Source organism: Coregonus lavaretus (assembly GCF_964263955.1).
Source record: "Coregonus lavaretus genome assembly, contig: HAP1_SCAFFOLD_600, whole genome shotgun sequence".
NCBI classification, from domain to species: Eukaryota; Metazoa; Chordata; class Actinopteri; order Salmoniformes; family Salmonidae; genus Coregonus; species Coregonus lavaretus.
This window is the reverse complement of record NW_028159712.1, coordinates 152,379-172,253: the sequence shown is the minus strand read 5'-3', so window position 1 is coordinate 172,253 and position 19,875 is coordinate 152,379. Positions and strand designations below refer to the sequence as shown.

The window sequence follows — 19,875 nt, the reverse complement described above, 5'->3', positions numbered from 1 at the left end:
CGCCAGCCCAGGACCTCCACATCCGACTTCATCACCTGTGCGATCATGTAAAGGGGTGGGGGGGGGCAGCTCTAACAGGGCAGAAATTTGACGAACTGACTTGACGGAAAGTCTATGACGGTGCTGAGGAGTATTTATTTCTGTAATAAAGCCCTTTTGTGGGGAAAAACTCATTCTGCTTGGCTGGGCCTGACTCCCCAGTGGGTAGACATAGTTGCCAAGTGGGTGGGCCTATGCACTCCTGCCCAGTCATGTGAAACCCATAGATTAGGGCCTAATGCATTTATTTCAATTGACTGATTTCCTTATATGAACTGTCACTCAGTAAAATCTTTGAAATTGTTGCATGTTGCATTTCTATTTTTGTTCAGTATACATTTCTGAAGTTGCTCCTCACCAACTGCAACTTGAAGTCATAAACAAAGCATTGGGGAAGACAACCTTCTGTTGCACATACAGTGGGGAGAACAAGTATTTGATACACTGCCGATTTTGCAGATTTTCCTACTTACAAAGCATGTAGAGGTCTGTAATTTTTATCATAGGTACACTTCAACTGTCCAGTTGAACTATCCAGGCTCTGTCGTAGCCGGCCGTGACCAGGAGAACCATGGGGCGGCGCACAATTATAATAATAATAATATAATATGCCATTTAGCAGACGCTTTTATCCAAAGCGACTTACAGTCACGCGTGCATACATTTTTTGTATATGGGTGGTCCCGGGGATCGAACCCACTACCCTGGCATTACAAGCACCGTGCTCTACCAGCTGAGCCACAGAGGACCACCAATGGCCCAGCGTCGTCCAGGGTAGGGGAGGGAATGGCCGGCAGGGATGTAGCTCAGTTGGTAGAGCATGGCTTTTGCAACGCCAGGGTTGTGGGTTCGTTTCCCACGGGGGGCCAGTATGAAAAATAAAATAAAAAATAACAACAAAAAAATAGTGTATGCACTCACTAACTGTAAGTTGCTCTGGATAAGAGCGTCTGCTAAATGACGTAAATGTAAATGTAAACTGTGAGAGATGGAATCTAAAACAAAAATCCAGAAAATCACATTGTATGATTTTTAAGTAATTAATTTGCATTTTATTGCATGATATACAGTGGGGGAAAAAAGTATTTAGTCAGCCACCAATTGTGCAAGTTCTCCCACTTAAAAAGATGAGAGAGGCCTGTAATTTTCATCATAGGTACACGTCAACTATGCCAGACAAAATGAGGAAAAAAAATCCAGAAAATCACATTGTAGGATTTTTAATGAATTTATTTGCAAATTATGGTGGAAAATAAGTATTTGGTCAATAACAAAAGTTTCTCAATACTTTGTTATATACCCTTTGTTGGCAATGACACAGGTCACACATTTTCTGTAAGTCTTCACAAGGTTTTCACACACTGTTGCTGGTATTTTGGCCCATTCCTCCATGCAGATCTCCTCTAGAGCAGTGATGTTTTGGGGCTGTCGCTGGGCAACACAGACTTTCAACTCCCTCCAAAGATTTTCTATGGGGTTGAGATCTGGAGACTGGCTAGGCCACTCCAGGACCTTGAAATGCTTCTTACGAAGCCACTCCTTCGTTGCCCGGGCGGTGTGTTTGGGATCATTGTCATGCTGAAAGACCCAGCCACGTTTCATCTTCAATGCCCTTGCTGATGGAAGGAGGTTTTCACTCAAAATCTCACGATACATGGCCCCATTCATTCTTTCCTTTACACGGATCAGTCGTCCTGGTCCCTTTGCAGAAAAACAGCCCCAAAGCATAATGTTTCCACCCCCATGCTTCACAGTAGGTATGGTGTTCTTTGGATGCAACTCAGCATTCTTTGTCCTCCAAACACGACGAGTTGAGTTTTTACCAAAAATTTCTATTTTGGTTTCATCTGACCATATGACATTCTCCCAATCCTCTTCTGGATCATCCAAATGCACTCTAGCAAACTTCAGACGGGCCTGGACATGTACTGGCTTAAGCAGGGGGACACGTCTGGTACTGCAGGATTTGAGTGCCTGGCGGCGTAGTGTGTTACTGATGGTAGGCTTTGTTACTTTGGTCCCAGCTCTCTGCAGGTCATTCACTAGGTCCCCCTGTGTGGTTCTGGGATTTTTGCTCACCGTTCTTGTGATCATTTTGACCCCACGGGGTGAGATCTTGCGTGGAGCCCCAGATCGAGGGAGATTATCAGTGGTCTTGTATGTCTTCCATTTCCTAATAATTGCTCCCACAGTTGATTTCTTCAAACCAAGCTGCTTACCTATTGCAGATTCAGTCTTCCCAGCCTGGTGCAGGTCTACAATTTTGTTTCTGGTGTCCTTTGACAGCTCTTTGGTCTTGGCCATAGTGGAGTTTGGAGTGTGACTGTTTGAGGTTGTGGACAGGTGTCTTTTTTACTGATAACAAGTTCAAACAGGTGCCATTAATACAGGCAACGAGTGGAGGACAGAGGAGCCTCTTAAAGAAGAAGTTACAGGTCTGTGAGAGCCAGAAATCTTGCTTGTTTGTAGGTGACCAAATACTTATTTTCCACCATAATTTGCAAATAAATTCATAAAAAATCCTACAATGTGATTTTCTGGATTTTTTTCTCTCAATTTGTCTGTCATAGTTGACGTGTACCTATGATGAAAATTACAGGCCTCTCTCATTTTTTTAAGTGGGAGAACTTGCACAATTGGTGGCTGACTAAATACTTTTTTTCCCCACTGTACGTATATATCATCAGAAACCCACAGGCACCTCTCAAACAATCGCCCCGTGGTGTTCCCAGCCAACTCCCAATCGACACAAATCACCCCCTAGTCCTTCCTGACTCTCCAAAAGCCACACTCTCGCTGTCTCCAGCCCCTCCCTCCTTTTGTTTCAAGGGTGGACTTCAGTACTTTCAGCACTCGTTCCGCCTCTGTGTGTCCTGCCATATTAATGTACACGATGCTTCCTTCTTTTTATTTCTATTCTAAAAGTTTTAAAATTTTAGGTTCAAGTTTCTATTTCTCACTTTTAATAAGTTTTATTTTAATTTCTCTACCTTAGTATATCTATTCCTAATTATCATTCACAAATTATACGGTTTAAACAACCACAAACCCAATAGTTATTCACAAATTATACAGTTTGGACCGCCACAGACGTTTTTTTTTTAAATTCCTAATTAGTTTTCTATCAAGGTATACAGGTTTATTAATTTTAGTAACCCGCATTCACTCTTTTATTTCGTCTGCAAACACTTTTTTATTACACTGGGATCATTCGCACTCTCATGCATACGACAACACCCTATACTCTAAAGTGTCCCTCTGATCCTAGCCGTACCTAGCCTTTGCTGATACGTGTCAATAGCGTCACCCCTTTCTTAAAGAATTTTAAGTGCCTCCTATGAACCTAGTCATATCTAGTCTGAACTGATATGTGCCATAGCGTCGCACTGCCTATCTATTTTAAGTACCTCCTATGAACCTTAGCCATAGCGTCGCACTGTCTATCTATTTAAAGTACCTCCTATGAACCTCAGTCATAGCGTCGCACTGCCTATCTATTTAAAGTACCTCCTATGAACCTCAGTCATAGCGCCGCACTGTCTAACTATTTAAAGTACCTCCTATGAACCTCAGTCATAGCGTCGCACTGTCTAACTATTTAAAGTACCTCCTATGAACCTTAGTCATAGCGTCGCACTGTCTAATCCTACAATTCCCATGGGTTTAACCATCACAATTATCAAACATTTGCATAGTATATTATGAAATTTAAGTTGTATAATGTGCACGTTATGTTGGTAAAATAGGGTTCACTTACATCAAACAGGTGCTTCACTAAATTAATTTGGATAAAGCCAATGTGCAGAACTTTAGTTATATAACAATAGGTGTCTGCTTACCTGTTTTTAGAAGCCCGGGCACTTTGTGAAACACACCGTTCGACGACAGCGATGTCCAATGGGCTGGATGAATTCCAGCGAAGTTCCGCTACCAGATCACAGTCGGAGGTCACCAATTGTTAGAAATAGCGTTAGTTCAAATCTGGTATTGGAATAAGAGAAAACATGATCAAGAGGTATTCAATTCAAGCTAAATGTATTATATGCAAATGAAATATATGATAAGTATGAAGGTTCGTATACGGGCTCAATGAAATACCACGTAGGGCAGACAGAGAACTGATCCATTGTTACAGGCTCTTCTTTAAATACCCTGACAGTGATAGTTCCCGCTCCTTGCTGGGCCTATCAGGGTAGAGGCTGAGTGTGGTTTAGACTTACTCAGCCTATCGTTGGCGCACAGGCTGGTCCCAGACCCTTGGCGCTTCACTGTTGCACACTGTTGCCAGGCATAAGTTGTTGTCATCACAACTTGTCCAGAGAGTCGGCACTTTTTGCAGTACACGTCCTTGAGCGCGGTTTAACAAAGAGGCAGTGTTTGTGTATGTGAGACACAAGTTCTTATCTCCCCCTACTCCCTAACAGCTCCTCACATGAATCACAGCTTGTTATGTTAAACAGTCTATATCAGTACAGCACAAACCTATTATGTTTAATCATTAATGTATTCATTCTAAGCTAGGCATCACATATAGTTATAAGAAAATAGATCCCCACAACCAGCAACAGTTCTTTCACATTAATATTAGTGCAGATGAAGGAAAGGAGGCAAGGAAAGAAAGCAACTATTGAGATGCAATTTAGAGCATTGTACTTCTTACTCAACAGTCTCTAATCCCTTTTCTGGCTGTGTCTCAATACAGTAATGGCGTCCTTTCCTATTCTCAGTGCCACATCTGAGCCCTCTCACACACCTCCTCTCTCTCGCTCAAAAGCTCTGACGGAGGAGCCCAACCAGGGCTTGCGACCACTGAAGCGAAATGCAGAGAAGAAGTTCTGCAGCCGCTCGCCGCGTCTAAACAGCATCATCACAGACTTGTTTTTAATAATATGGCTCACCTGGGTCGACCTGTTCTTCAACGACATCTCACACATAGACCCAGTGTGTTGAGTTCACACAGTGGCTCTGGTCAAAAGTAGTTCACTATATAGGCGATATTGTGTAATTTGAGACAAGCCTCTTCCTGAATGGACACAGGTGGCAGGGTGGTAAAATGAATTTCTCTAGTACATTAGTAGTGATCACCCTAAACTTTAGGGCCTAAAGCCTGTGTGTGTGCGTGTGTGTGTGCGTGAGTGTACTCCGTTTCCCAGGTCCTTGTATCTCCATGATTACAGCATCTGTACCTTTCAGAGGTGGATAAGCTGGGGGCTACACTCACCCTGCACGGCAACACCATGGAAAACGAGGGGTGCTACAGGTACACACACACTTAGCACCACAGGCATTACACGAGAAAGGTGAGGACAGCTGCCAAACCCAAATCTACACACACCCATACGCAAATTAGGCTGCCACCAATGCGCCTCCCCTTAGCCCCACATGGGGGGGTAGGGTGAGATGGGTTACAGGGGTGGTTTATTCCACTAATACTCTTAGACCGTGATCTCCCTGTGCTGTCTGTTCACTGAGGGCTACGTGGCTCAGAGCCCTATCTGTAACAGGTGCTGAGTTAGTTGCAGCTGCGTAGCGTTCTGACAGGTGCTTAAAATGAGCAGAGAGAAAAGGGTCTAGTTACACACCGACTCTCTGCCTGTCTGCATAGCAACACTGCAACTCCTACTGAGTTTTGGGGCATTCTCCCTCTCTGTTCAGTGCTAAATTACTACTGGTTTACAGTGTGTATAGAGTCACTGTATGTATAGATGTGTTCAGTCCTGGAGCCTTATGGTCAAGAGAAAGCAGAAGTTTGTGTACCCTGACAAACCCAGTAATAAGAACCCCCCTGTGTGTTTGTTTTTACGTGTGTAGGGGGTATGTGATTGCGGCTCTGCCTCACTTGAAGATGTTGGACTTCTGCGCTGTAACGCACCAGGAGCGAATCATGGCCCAGGTCTGGCATCGCCCCAGCAACCACAGCGAAAACACCAGGAAGAACCAGAACAACTTACCTGTCACCACAGAAACAGTAGGAGGGGGGACACAATCGTCATGCCAACCAACCAAAGAGTTCCAGAACCACAGGCATACATCAGAAGACCATTATGACTGACGCGTTATGTAAAAGTACAATACGAATCTACTCATCATAAACTCTGTCTGGTGTCTGTCTGAGAGTTGGGGAAGAAGGAATAGTACATCTACAATAGATGTGACCCTGACCTGTATCATTATTTAACTGGACCAGTGACCAGGAATAGAACCCTCTCACTCACTCTCCCCAATGCACGCTTTTGTAGGTGTTACTTTTTTGTGTTGAAATATGGATCTGAGAATTGACCTTTTACCACTAGTGGATCAGTAGGTATGAGATGTACTGGAGAATCCCGATCATGATAAACAACATCTTCATAGAAAGTGTTTTTAAATCATTTCCATTAGTTACAGTATGCACACTACATAAGATGTGATAGTGTTCAATAGGTTTATTGGAACGTTACCCCACACAATTATCTCTATACAGTCCTACAGAACACCAGTCGTATTGTTGAAAGTCTTTAATGCATTAATTAATTGGGGAAAAAATGTATTAACAGAATACCTTAATAAACCTTTTGGTACTAGCCTAAGAAATTAACAATGTAATCCAGGTAGTATTACACACTGAAGTAACAAAACAAACAAAACAAACGCACTGCAAAAAGTGGAAAATAAACAGCCTTGCAGATCATCCCTTTAAAGACCCCAGAGAGGCACCCACACACACACTCACCCCGGAGCATAAATACACTTAAAACATAAATAAATAATCACAATAACGCCTCTGATCGTTTTAATTTAGAGGATACTCACAGGTTATGGATGTTTATCCCAAACTGCCATGACAGCTTTTAGTTTCTGGTTAATGTGAGTAACTCGTCACAATCTGTTGTTTTGTTTAAAAATCTAACAAACTTGGGTATTAAGGGTTTTTTGTGTCATAAACACTGGGCTGCTGTATCCTTAGTTTTGATTGGCTCCTAAAACTTTAGCCAATCCTGACCAACACTCGCTACAAAAGGGGAGGTGCATACAATCCATTTCTTGCTTCTGACAGAATCACAGAAATCTGTACATAGAAGGCATCTACACTTCACTGATTCATTTATATTACAAGCCCCCAAACCCTACCCACCCACCTAGACCCACCCCCTCCCTCTAAGCCCCAGCCCCCCACAGTGCCCACCCCGCATCTGTATTTTTTTCCCTAAAGATATGAATCCAAGGACTGACAGCTAAATTATTGAAGTGCTAAGCATGTTTCCACCAGAAATCAGAGGCAGAGAAACCCATGTGGATTCCCATCTCTGTCCCCACCCACCATTCACCCCTGCCAGCATGAGCTGAACTCAAGAGAAGCCTCATACGGGTCATATTGGATTTGAACTTAGGTACTATAGTTGAACTAAGTCCCGGCTGTTTTTAAACCTACCCAACCCAGTTCTCTCTTACATTAGGTCAATCTAAGGATTCTAACAAAGATAAAGAAAACTATAGTGAGGGCTCTTTGTAGAAATTCGTATTGATGACATTTACATTTTAGTCATTTAGCAGACGCTCTTATCCAGAGCGACTTACAGTTAGTGAGTGCATACATTTTTCATACTGACATGAGACTTGAGGGGTGGGATGTGTGTTCTGGGTGACGGGTCCACACAGTGTCAGAACAACAGCATCCCCATGCTGACTAGTGGGTTGGCTGGCTGTGGACATCTTTTTTTGTCCTGTTACTGTGCTACATTTGGACATGCTTAACTACCCTATTTTCCTAGCTGTGGTTAGTTAGTTAGTTAGTTAGTATATTACCGTAGCTGCATATCAGACGAGGCTAGCTACTCCTGAAACTCACAGCCAGAGCTAACGCCACCAGCAGCCTAGCCATGCCGCACAGCTAGCTAACCGTTTATTCATTAAATCAGACTCAGTCACTCTTCAAACAAGAAACTTTTAAATTACAAAAGCTGCCCTAACACCATTATCGTTATACTACCATATGATAGTAAAAAATTCCTTGACGGCTGGTGAAGGAAGGATGAATGGTGGCTTTGAAAGGTGGTTCTGAGGAGTGCAGGGCAAGGTTGGTTAACCTTTTCAGCAGGGGAGGCCTGGTTGTCATAGTCCTCAGCTGGAGCAGCAGGTTGCTAGTGGCATAGCTGGGTAGCACAGGGACTGGTAATCATAGATGCATTGTGGGTATGGGGGACGGGACGGGACGGGACGGGATGAGTATTATGGAGGCCAGATCAGGGGATGGCAAATTGAACCACTAGCTCTTCTTTAGCATCCACCTTGATCTGAGAGATTGCACTGTAAGCATAGGCAGCTATCTTGGACACCTGTCAAACAATTAGAACAAATTAGGTTAACATGCATCAAATAGGCTACATAATGCGTTTTTATTTTTTGCTCCAGAGCTGCCATACACTAACAGATTTATGGATAGGGAAAGCACATGACTTATAGAAAGATGACCTGATGAATGTCTGAGAATGGCACTGTGTGTGTGTTAGGGGTGTAACGGTACACGTATTCGTACCGAACGGTACGGGGACCTCGGTTCGGTCCGCACTGTGAATACATACTAAACAATTTTTTGATAACCTAGGCCTATAGGCTATGCCTACACTGATTTGTATTGCTTGAGTAAATCTGAGCTGGAAAAAAAACAAAACATTTCAGGCTATTCCGTTAAAACAACTAGAGCCTATGCAGACGTTGTAATCAACATTCTAATCTTAATTGGCACATTCCTTTTGTGAGGCGCAGCCAGGAACTAGTTCTGTACGATGGCGAGTAGTAGGGTGGATAAACCAGGAGGATTCTCCATCATCGTTTAAATCTCCAGTTTGGGAACATTTTGGTTTCCCAGTAGATTACAACGGCAATGGACAGAGGGAGTATGTTATCTCAAACATGTGGACACATATACACTTACATCACCCCAGTATTCCTACCACCGGAGCAAGACGGAGACGCAAAAAAACACCACAACTTTGTCTCCCCTCTGCATTCAAGCAGCTGATTCTGACCATGCCGAAGAAATTTCAAGAGCGATAGGTATGTTTATAGTCGCGGATATGCGCCAATTATCGGTGGTTGAGAAGAATAGGTTGTTTCAGCACCCTGTGAAAGTGTAAAGCCAATCAAATTGTATTTGTCACATGCGCCGAATACAACATGTGTAGACTTCACCGTGAAATGCTAACTTACGAGCGCTTTCCCAACTATGCAGAGTTAAAAAGTAATTGAAAAGAATATTAACAAAATAAATACGAGGGTACAAGGTAGTAATGAGACTATATACAAGGAGAACCGGTACCAAGTCAATGTGCAGGGGTACGAGGTAGTAATGAGACGATATACAAGGAGAACTGGTACCGAGTCGATGTGCAGGGGTACGAGGTAGTTGGAGTAACATGTACAGGTAGGGGTAAAAGTAACCAGGCAACACAGGAGGTTGGTGGCACCTTAATTGGGGAGAACAGGCTCATGGTAATGACAGCAGCGGAATCAATGGAATGGTATCAAATACATCAAACACATGGTTTCCATGTGTTTGATGCCATTCCATTCGCTCCAGCCATTATTATGAGCCGTCCTCCCCTCAGCAGCCTCCACTGCTAGGCAATCAGGATAGATAATAAACAGAGTAGCAGCAGTGTATATGAAGAGTGTGAAAGTATGTGCGTGTGGCGTCAATATGCTTGTGTGTGTTTTGTGCGTATGTAGTGTGTATTGGAGTGTCAGTATGTGTGAGTAGAGCCCAGTGAGTGTGCATAGAGTCAGTGCTAATTCCTTAGTGATATGGACCCCGAGGCACTTAAAGCTCTCGACCTGCTCCACTATAGCCCCGTTGATGTGAATGGGGGCATGCTCGGCCCTCAGTTTCCTATAGTCCATGATCCGCTTCTTTGTCTTGCTGATGTTGAAGGAGAGGTTGTTGTCCTGGCATCACACTGCCATGTCACTGAACTGACCTCCTCCCTATAGGCTGTCTCATCGTCGTCGGTGGTGTCATCAGCAAACGTAATGATGGTGTTGGCAGCCACGCAGTCGTGGGTGAACAGGGACCTGAGGCGCCCCCGTGTTGAGGGTTAGCGTGACGGATGTTGTTGCCTACCCTCACCACCTCACCTGGGGGCGGCCCGTCAGGAAGTCCAGAATCCAGTTGCAGAGGGAGGTGTTTAGTGATGAGCTTGCAGGGCACTATGGTGTTGGAATGCTGAGCTGTGGTCAATGAACAGCATTCTCACATAGGTGTTCCTCTTATCCAGGTGGGAGAGGGCAGCGTGGAGTGCAATAGAGATAGCGTCATCTATGGATCTGTTGGGGCGGTATGCGAATCCAGGGTGTCTGGGATGATGGTGTTGATGTGAGCAATGACCAGCCTTTCAAAGCATTTCATGACTACAGATGTGAGTGCTACGGGGCGATAGTCATTTAGACGGGTTACCTTGGCATTCTTTGGCACAGGGACTATGGTGGTTTGCTTGAAACGTAGGTATTACAGACTGGGTCAGGGAGAGGTTGAAAATGTCAGTGATGACACTTGCCAGCTGGTCAACACATGCTCGGAGTACGCGTCCTGGTAAATCCGTCTGGTCCCCGCGGCCTTGTGAACGTTAACCTGTTTAAAGGTCTCAGCTATGGAGAGTGAGCTCACACAGTTGTCCGGAACAGCTGGTGCTCTCATGCATGGTTCAGTGTTGCTTGCCTCGAAGCGAGCATAGATCTATGCTCGTCTCGTAGGCTCGCGTCACTGAGCAACTCGTGGCTGGGTTTCCTTTTGTAGTCCGTGATAGTTTGCAAGCCCTGCCACATCTGACGAGCGTCAGAGCCGGCGTAGGAGGATTCGATCTAAGTCCTGTATTGACGCATTGCCTGTGTTGCGCTTACTACAGACGGATGGACCTCCAGAGCTACAGAGAGCTACTTAACATTACAGCCGAGTGTGAAATGAAAAGTACTGTGCCAGTTTATAAGAGTCACACAAGTGTGCATATTTTTCTCTTTGTAAGTAAACATTATTGCATAGGCCTACACAATGTCTGCATATTGATTTCACACGCATATTGCACTTTATTTTAGCATTTTTGTTGTTGTTAATGAGTAATCATGTGTTTTCATTTAAACAATACAAAGTGTTGTTATTCCTGATGGCGCTCTTATCAGGCATTATATGACTCATGATCATATATGGAATCAAGAATACCAACACTTTGTATTTTCTTAAATAAACTAATTTAACTAACGTAACTGTTGGCATTTCATTTTCCCGCTGTACCGAAACAGAACCGCGACCCCAAAACCGCAATACGTACCGAACCGTGGGTTTGGGAAACGTTACACCCCTAGTGTGTGTGCGTGCGTGCATGCACCTGTTGTACATCCGAGTATGGCACCAGATCACTAGCGAGTACTTGGTGCGGCTGGCTGGTGAGGGAAGGGAGAGGGAGGGGCTTCTTCTGAGACAGACTGTTACTCAACAAGGCCAGTTTTGTACTGAAAAACACACAATAAAGACAGGTTAGTACTGAAACACATTAACAAAGCCAGTCAAAACAGTCTCCAAAACCCACAGACACATTAAGCAACTACCTCCACACACCCACCTGTATTGCCGAGCTTTGTCCATGTACTCATGCTGCTCCATGCCTTGAGAGTCTGCAGCTGAGACATCGATGATGTTCCTAAGAAACGGAAAGACGGGCAGGTAGTCAGCCGAATTCAATCCCAAATGGATAATGCCCATGATGGCGGAGGAGAAAGAGAATGTTTGTGTCTTACAGGGCTGTCTTGGTAAGGATGGATGTGAGTAAGGCCTGTTCGTCTGTGCGGGCTGAGGGTACACTGGCGGAGCTCCATTCTGTGCCGTTGAGGGGCTTGCTGTCGGGGTTCGGGTGGGGGATCAGCGGCTTACGCTCATCAGGGTCCTGAGGTACAACATGCGCATTGCGATCACAAACTATCACAACATCCTCCATCACAGGCTGTTAAGGTAACCAAATTCTGACCTTGCTTATTGCTAAAATGAGTATCATATGACCTCTGAAATGAAGTCTAAAACAAAGGGCGCCCTACAACCCCTATACTACTCATCCCCTGATCTGTTGCTGTGACAGGCAGAAAATAATGAACCCAAACTAAAGTTAACTAACCCTGATATGATACTGGTGTGTATAGGGCCCTGTGTAGCTCAGTTGGTAGAGCATGGTGCTTGCAACGCCAGGGTTGTGGGTTCGATTCCCACGGGGGGCCAGTATGAAAAATGTATACACTCACTAACTGTAAGTCGCTCTGGATAAGAGCGTCTGCTAAATGACTAAAATGTAAAATGTATATTTCAACAGTATTATCCTGTGTTATAACAAGGTTAGCTAAGCAATGGTAGGCTATATGTGTACAACAGTCATCTGATAAACAGTAATAAATCAGAAACCATCCCCGCCTCACATTTTCCAAAGGGAAAATAAAACTTCCCTTCACCAAATTCCATTTTTGATGGGAAATCTGAGTTCATATGACATGCTTCTGGGAGAAGTTGATTGGCTGGCCAGTTCAACACGTTCCAACGGCTTGAACGAATGTGAACCTTTGAGGCCCAATTTACATAAGTGGTCACGTTTTACCGGACCTGATTGATCATCATGACAGGTGACAATTTAAACTAAACTATAATAATAATAATATGCCATTTAGCATACGCTTTTATCCAAAGCGACTTACAGTCATGCGTGCATACATTTTTTTGTGTATGGGTGGTCCCGGGGATCGAACCCACTACCTTGGCGTTACAAGCGCCGTGCTCTACCAGCTGAGCTACAGAGGACCACAAACTACTGTCTGTCCTGCTGTGCAAGTAGATAGCTACTGACGTACACATATGAACTGATTAAGTTACCTAGCTAGTAAGCTAGATACTGTTTACAATTGTCAACAAAGGTTGTCACTATTTTGAAACTTCTCTTAATTAGCTAATGTTGTTAGGTGTGTTTGTCAACTTGCCAATCAGGGAACTAACGTTAGCTAAACTCCCTAGGCCCAATATTTCTAACACAGCTAACAGTTCTCTGAAATATTATATATTTCTCAATTCCACTCTTGTACGTTTAGATGTGTGTGCATTGTTGTGAATTGTTAGATATTACTGCACTGTTAGGAACACAAGCATTTCGCTACACCCACAATATCTGCTAAATGTGTATGATACCAATACAATTTGATTTGAAAGGTCTGGCTAGCTAAGCTAGCTATCTGCTGGGTCGTAGTTGGCTAACTTAAAAATAGTTTCCTTTTAACGCGCAATGAAGCACCATCTCGTCACTTTTGGCTCGTGGAATTCGATACTGTCTCGCAATGTCCTGATGACCCCAAAGAAAGGAAATACTTTTTGTCAAATAATATTTTACACCCTAGATAACCGCCTCGTATTAGCTAGTTAGATACCTGCTCGGTGGTCTCGTTCTCGCTGCTGTAACAACAACCCATTGCGTCCGCTGGGCGTTCGGCGGTCTGCCAGGCACGCGAACCCAATCTCCAACTACTCCACCCCGGAAACTATAGCTATAATAAGAGAAACAGACCCTGTCTCAGTCCAAAGGAAAGGAATCAAACTTATTTCCTTGTTTCTCGCTGACCGCTTATGTCAGCTAATACTACAAACAAAGCCTATCACATGACAGCAGTTTTTGAGCAGCCAGGGCTGAGAAACAAGCATATGACATCCGGCCAATGTGAAGCTGCCATGTGGACAGATACCCTAATCACGTGAAAGGGGTATTTTATTTTTTAAAGAGTCCTTAAAATGGTGAGCTTGTTATTGTTTTGACTGGGGAATAAAACATGCAGAAAACAGACGAAACGTAAGGAAAATGCATAACGAAGAGATGGCAAAAATACATTGCTAGAACAGACTCGTTGGAGGCTGGTTCTGCCCTAACATCCACTTTACAGCCCTCAATAACCGGGAGTCACACCATTGCATTTGATGTAAGAACCAGTTTGTTCTGCATGACGCCAGGCGCCCTCTCATTACAAGTTTGACTACTACTAGGTTGGTTGCACCCGGCTACGTACTTCTCCTCCAGGACTGCTGAACAACCACCGCGCTGCTTTGTTTTTATTCTACACATATTGTCAGTATGGCTCAGCTGAAGTTATCACTTTGCGTGTTGGTGTCTATTTCGTTTACCTCGGTTTTGACCACAGACAGCTCCGTTCAGTTTGCGTCCGAAAGTCTCAGTTCATCCACGTTGTGCTCGGTGTGAAAGCCCATCCCCAGCACACTTTCTCTGTGCCACGGCGTCGGTTACAGGGATATGCGGCTGCCCAACCTGCTGGGGCATGACTCATTGAAAGAAGCCCAGCAACAGTCGGCCGCCTGGCTGCCGTTGGTCTCCAAACTCTGCCACCTGGATACCAAGAAGTTATTGTGCTCGCTCTTCGCCCCAGTGTGCCAACCGGAGGGGCCCGTGCGCCCCTGCCGTGGGTTGTGCGAGGCTGTGAGGGACGGTTGTCTCCCTGTGATGAGCGCGTTCGGGTTCCCGTGGCCCGACATGTTCAACTGCACGGGGTTCCCGCGTGGGACCCATCTCTGTATTCACACTACCACCCGAGACTCACAGCATGCGCAGAAGGGAGAGGAAGAGGGTCACGAGGAGGCATCAGAGGGTTTGTGCCTATCATCATCATCATCATAATAGAGAGCTGATCCTCTGCAAACATTTCCCACTCTCTTTCACACACACACACATCCACACTAACCCTGTTCTCCGTGGCATGTCTCTTGGTGACGCATGCAGTCTGGCTGCGGAGGGAGAGGCAGACATCCAGAACAACTTCTGCAAGAGTCCATATGGTGAGTGATATGTGTATGGCATTGGTTACACTTTACACAAAGACTTATAGAGGTCTATAACGTGTTTACATGTGTTTACAGACATGTATTTCTGTGTTTCCTCTCTCAGCCTTTAAACTGCGTATCGGGAGTGTGTCTGTGGAGGGGGGTGACTGCAGGTTAATCCCTCTGGGCCGGAGTCGCATCCTGAGGTGCAAGGGCGGAGGCGCGGAGAGGGCCGAGGGGGGGCAATGGCCTACAGTGCCTTTTGGCTGCAGGAGGGGGGTACCTGCACCTGTCCTGCCCTGGAGGAGGCGAAGGGAGAGGGGAAGGGGTCGGGGTCCCTGGCAGGGTTGTGGTACCTGGGCCATGCTGACACACAGGAGGGCAGGCTGGTCCTCTCTAGGCTGGTGATCTGGAGGAGGGGGGGCAAAGAACTCAAGAAGTTCATCAGGAGACTGCTCAAACAACCCTGCTGATGATGTCATCAAACAATCAGAGAGACTTTCCAATTTGGCCAATTGGATGCGGATGAGAGGACACCACAGCCCTGTTACATTTCAGCCCCTAGGCCTAGATCCTATCCCTTCCATATCCCTTTAATATTTATTTCATATTCATATCATCTAGCTCTGGAGAAGTGGTGCCTTCATCATATCTATCCAGTCTGTTCAGATCTATGAAGACCTGTGGGGAAGGGGCTAGGCAGAAGGGAGACCATCAGAGGACCAGTGTCTGTTTGTTTGGGTCCATGTTCTGGACACCTGTCACATATGAATTATGAAGTTGAGGTTGTTTTTTATCAAATGTGAGGACATGATTATGATTTGTGTGAGCCGAGTCAGAGGACACAGTTACCAGTGAGGCACAGAGCAGCATTAGTTCCATTCAAAGCAGAGTATTATTGTCTGATAGTAGAGACTGATCAGAGACTGCTGTGTAACAGTGTCTAATAAACATTATATTGAGCTGTAAATACTGCTGTCACTGTTATTTTCTGTGTGTGTGTGTTTTCTGGATCCTTCTGTTGGTGGGAAGAGAGAACTGATTCTAGACACACTCAACACCTATGACTGTACACCTGATCCACCGATGTCTGTCTCTCTGTCTGTCTGTCTGTCTCACTCTCTCCACTCCCCCCCCGATCACCCCTTTCTCCACCGCCCTCTCTCTCTCTCTCTGATCACCCCCTTCTCTCTGCCCTCTCTCTCTCTCTCTGATCACCCCCTTCTCTCTGCCCTCTCTCTCTCTGATCACCCCCTTCTCTCTGCCCCCTCTCTCTCTCTCTGATCACCCCCTTCTCTCTGCCCCCTCTCTCTCTCTCTGATCACCCCCTTCTCTCTGCCCCCTCTCTCTCTCTCTGATCACCCCCTTCTCTCTGCCCCCTTTTATCTCTTGGGTGTCTTTTGTCAGTAGATCCACCATATTAAGAACTTTCCCTGTAGCCTACCATTGATGTATTGCTGTATATTTACTATGACATAATAATAACGTAATTGTGAGAAACAATGGAGCGGTGCGGGGGAGGGGTACTATGGCCACACCTGTTTTCTGTGAATAAAACAAACATGCCCAGCTTCCTTACTACCCACTCTGCCCTCACCTGTGGAGCTCTGACTCCAGCCACACACAATAACCTTTCTGAATTTCTCCTATTTGCCAAACGCATCTCTGGGCAGGTGAGTCTTGTTTTTGCTGTATGGCGTTTACAGTGGGGAAAAAAAGTATTTAGTCAGCCACCAATTGTGCAAGTTCTCCCACTTAAAAAGATGAGAGAGGCCTGTAATTTTCATCATAGGTACACGTCAACTATGACAGACAAATTGAGAAAAAAAAATCCAGAAAATCCCATTGTAGGATTTTTAATGAATTTATTTGCAAATTATGGTGGAAAATAAGTATTTGGTCACCTACAAACAAGCAAGATTTCTGGCTCTCACAGACCTGTAACTTCTTCTTTAAGAGGCTCCTCTGTCCTCCACTCGTTACCCGTATTAATGGCACCTGTTTGAACTTGTTATCAGTATAAAAGACACCTGTCCACAACCTCAAACAGTCACACTCCAAACTTCACAATGGCCAAGACCAAAGAGCTGTCAAAGGACACCAAAAACAAAATTGTAGACCTGCACCAGGCTGGGAAGACTGAATCTGCAATAGGTAAGCAGCTTGGTTTGAAGAAATCAACTGTGGGAGCAATTATTAGGAAATGGAAGACATACAAGACCACTGATAATCTCCCTCGATCTGGGGCTCCACGCAAGATCTCACCCCGTGGGGTCAAAATGATCACAAGAACGGTGAGCAAAAATCCCAGAACCACACGGGGGGACCTAGTGAATGACCTGCAGAGAGCTGGGACCAAAGTAACAAAGCCAACCATCAGTAACACACTACGCCGCCAGGGACTCAAATCCTGCAGTGCCAGACGTGTCCCCCTGCTTAAGCCAGTACATGTCCAGGCCCGTCTGAAGTGCATTTGGATGATCCAGAAGAGGATTGGGAGAATGTCATATGGTCAGATGAAACCAAAATATAACTTTTTGGTAAAAACTCAACTTGTCATGTTTGGAGGACAAAGAATGGTGAGTTGCATCCAAAGAACACCATACCTACTGTGAAGCATGGGGTTGGAAACATCATGCTTTGGGGCTGTTTTTCTGCAAAGGGACCAGGACGACTGATCCGTGTAAAGGAAAGAATGAATGGGGCCATGTATCGTGAGATTTTGAGTGAAACCCTCCTTCCATCAGCAAGGGCATTGAAGATGAAACGTGGCTGGGTCTTTCAGCATGACAATGATCCCAAACACACCGCCCGGGCAACGAAGGAGTGGCTTCGTAAGAAGCATTTCAAGGTCCTGGAGTGGCCTAGCCAGTCTCCAGATCTCAACCCCATAGAAAATCTTTGGAGGGAGTTGAAAGTCTGTGTTGCCCAGCGACAGCCCCAAAACATCACTGCTCTAGAGGAGATCTGCATGGAGGAATGGGCCAAAATACCAGCAACAGTGTGTGAAAACCTTGTGAAGACTTACAGAAAACGTTTGACCTGTGTCATTGCCAACAAAGGGTATATAACAAAGTATTGAGAAACTTTTGTTATTGACCAAATACTTATTTTCCACCATCATATGCCAATAAATTCATTAAAAATCCTACAATGTGATTTTCTGGATTTTTTTTCCTCATTTTGTCTGTCATAGTTGACGTGTACCTATGATGAAAATTACAGGCCTCTCTCATCTTTTTAAGTGGGAGAACTTGCACAATTGGTGGCTGACTAAATACTTTTTTTCCCCACTGTATGTGGGAGAGAATATTATTTTTTACAAGAGGTTTCTGTTATGGTAGGTTGAGTTGTAGTAGTATAATGTAGTGTTGTTTGGGAGTGAGATGAGGGAATCTCCTGTCACTCAGTGTAAAACTCTAGTAACAACAGTATGGAGTTGGCCGGAGGAGCAGCTCTGTATGTGGGTTAGCTTGCTGGTCTATAAGTACAGAATGGACTGTAGCGGGTGTATGTTTAAGGAGCTGAAATAGGAGGATTTCACATGAATTGAGGAAGAGTTTATTTTATTATTGTTTTTAATGAATAGTATGTGTGCTGGTAGTCTCCCATCTCCTGGTGTGTGTTTAGATATGTGTACCTACTGTATGTACAGGTGAAGTCGGAAGTTTACATACACCTTAGCCAAATACATTTAAACTCAGTTTTTCCACAATTCCTGACATTTAATCCTAGTAAAAATTCCCTGTCTTAGGTCAGTTAGGATCACCACTTTATTTTAAGAATGTGAAATGTCAGAATAATAGTAGAGAGAATTATTTCTTTCAGCTTTTATTTCTTTCATCACATTCCCAGTGGGTCAGAAGTTTGCATACACTCAATTAGTATTTGTTAGCATTGCCTTTAAATTGTTTAACTTGGGTCAAACGTTTCGGGTAGCCTTCCACAATAAGTTGGGTGAATTTTGGCCCATTCCTCCTGACAGAGCTGGTGTAACTGAGTCAGGTTTGTAGGCCTCCTTGCTCGCACACGCTTTTTCAGTTCTGCCCACAACATTTCTGTAGGTCAGGGCTTTGTGATGGCCACTCCAATACCTTGACTTTGTTGTCCTTAAGCCATTTTGCCACAACTTTGGAAGTATGCTTGGGGTCATTGTCCATTTGGAAGACCCATTTGCGACCAAGCATTAACTTCCTGACTGATGTCTTGAGATGTTGCTTCAATATATCCACATAATTGTCCTTCCTCATGATGCCATCTATTTTGTGAAGTGCACCAGTCCCTCCTGCAGCAAAGCACCCCCACAGCATGATGCTGCCACCCCCGTGCTTCACGGTTGGGATGGTGTTGTTCGGCTTCCAAGGGACCCCCTTTTTCCTCCAAACATAACGATGGTCATTATGGTCAAACAGTTCTATTTTTGTTTCATCAGGCCAGAGGACATTTCTCCAAAAAGTACGATCTTTGTCCCCATATGCAGTTGCAAACCGTAGTCTGGCTTTTTTATGGCGGTTTTGGAGCAGTGTCTTCTTCCTTGAGCACCAAAGTACGTTCATCTCTAGGAGACAGAACGCGTCTCCTTCCTGAGCGGTATGATGGCTGCGTGGTCCCATGGTGTTTATACTTGTGTACTATTGTTTGTACAGATGAACATGGTACCTTCAGGCGTTTGGAAATTGCTCCCAAGGATGAACCAGACTTGTGAAGGTCTACTATTTTTTGGCTGATTTCTTTTGATTTTCCCATGATATCAAGCAAAGAGGCACTGAGTTTGAAGGTAGGCCTTGAAATATATCCACAGGTACACCTCCAATTGACTCAAATGATGTCAATTAGCCTATCAGAAGCTTCTAAAGCCATGACATCATTTTCTAGAATTTTCCAAGCTGTTTAAAGGCACAGTCAATTTAGTGTATGTAAAATTCTGACCAACTGGAATTGTGATACAGTGAATTATAAGTGAAATAATCTGTCTGTAAACAATTGTTTGAAAAGTTACTTTTGTCATGCACAAA

The 19,875-nt window shown here is 44.6% G+C and overlaps 3 protein-coding genes across 4 annotated transcripts; 2 read left to right on the top strand and 1 right to left on the bottom strand.

Moving 5' to 3' along the window:
* Positions 1-4,743: 4,743 nt before the first annotated feature.
* Positions 4,744-6,091, top strand: lrrc51 (leucine rich repeat containing 51; the record flags this gene model as incomplete). The annotated part of the gene is given in 4 exon segments (XM_084196882.1): positions 4,744-4,982; positions 5,193-5,221; positions 5,224-5,299; positions 5,851-6,091. Coding segments are annotated over 4 exon segments (585 nt in total).
* A 358-nt stretch (positions 6,092-6,449) lies between these two features.
* Positions 6,450-14,330, bottom strand: LOC311122544 (ragulator complex protein LAMTOR1-like). 2 transcript variants are annotated; one of them, XM_084196891.1, is made up of 6 exons: positions 14,210-14,330; positions 13,465-13,581; positions 11,806-11,951; positions 11,631-11,708; positions 11,397-11,520; positions 6,450-8,354 (listed from the first exon to the last, which is right to left on the bottom strand). In XM_084196891.1, exons 2-6 carry the CDS (start codon positions 13,504-13,506, stop codon positions 8,262-8,264), a joined length of 483 nt encoding a protein of 160 aa, XP_084053017.1. In that variant the 5' UTR covers positions 13,507-13,581; positions 14,210-14,330; the 3' UTR covers positions 6,450-8,261. The 2 variants fall into 2 exon arrangements, with proteins under 2 accessions (XP_084053017.1, XP_084053016.1); XM_084196890.1 differs by lacking the exon at positions 14,210-14,330 and having other exon boundaries at positions 13,465-13,707.
* Positions 14,160-15,396, top strand: sfrp2l (secreted frizzled-related protein 2 like; the record flags this gene model as incomplete). The annotated part of the gene is given in 5 exon segments (XM_084196892.1): positions 14,160-14,282; positions 14,286-14,692; positions 14,799-14,875; positions 14,985-15,101; positions 15,104-15,396. Coding segments are annotated over 5 exon segments (954 nt in total). The 3' UTR covers positions 15,334-15,396.
* Positions 15,397-19,875: the final 4,479 nt, after the last annotated feature.

Excerpts from the sequence above, each read along its gene's own strand:
- LOC311122544 (XM_084196891.1), bottom strand. The coding sequence starts at position 13,506 with ATGGGTTGTTGTTACAGCAGCGAGAACGAGACCACCGAGCAG. Across the intron at positions 11,709-11,805 it reads ATCCTTACCAAGACAGCCCT|GAACATCATCGATGTCTCAG; the intron begins GTAAGACACAAA and ends TCCGTTTCTTAG. Across the intron at positions 8,355-11,396 it reads CATACTCGGATGTACAACAG|GTGTCCAAGATAGCTGCCTA; the intron begins GTGCATGCACGC and ends ATTGTTTGACAG.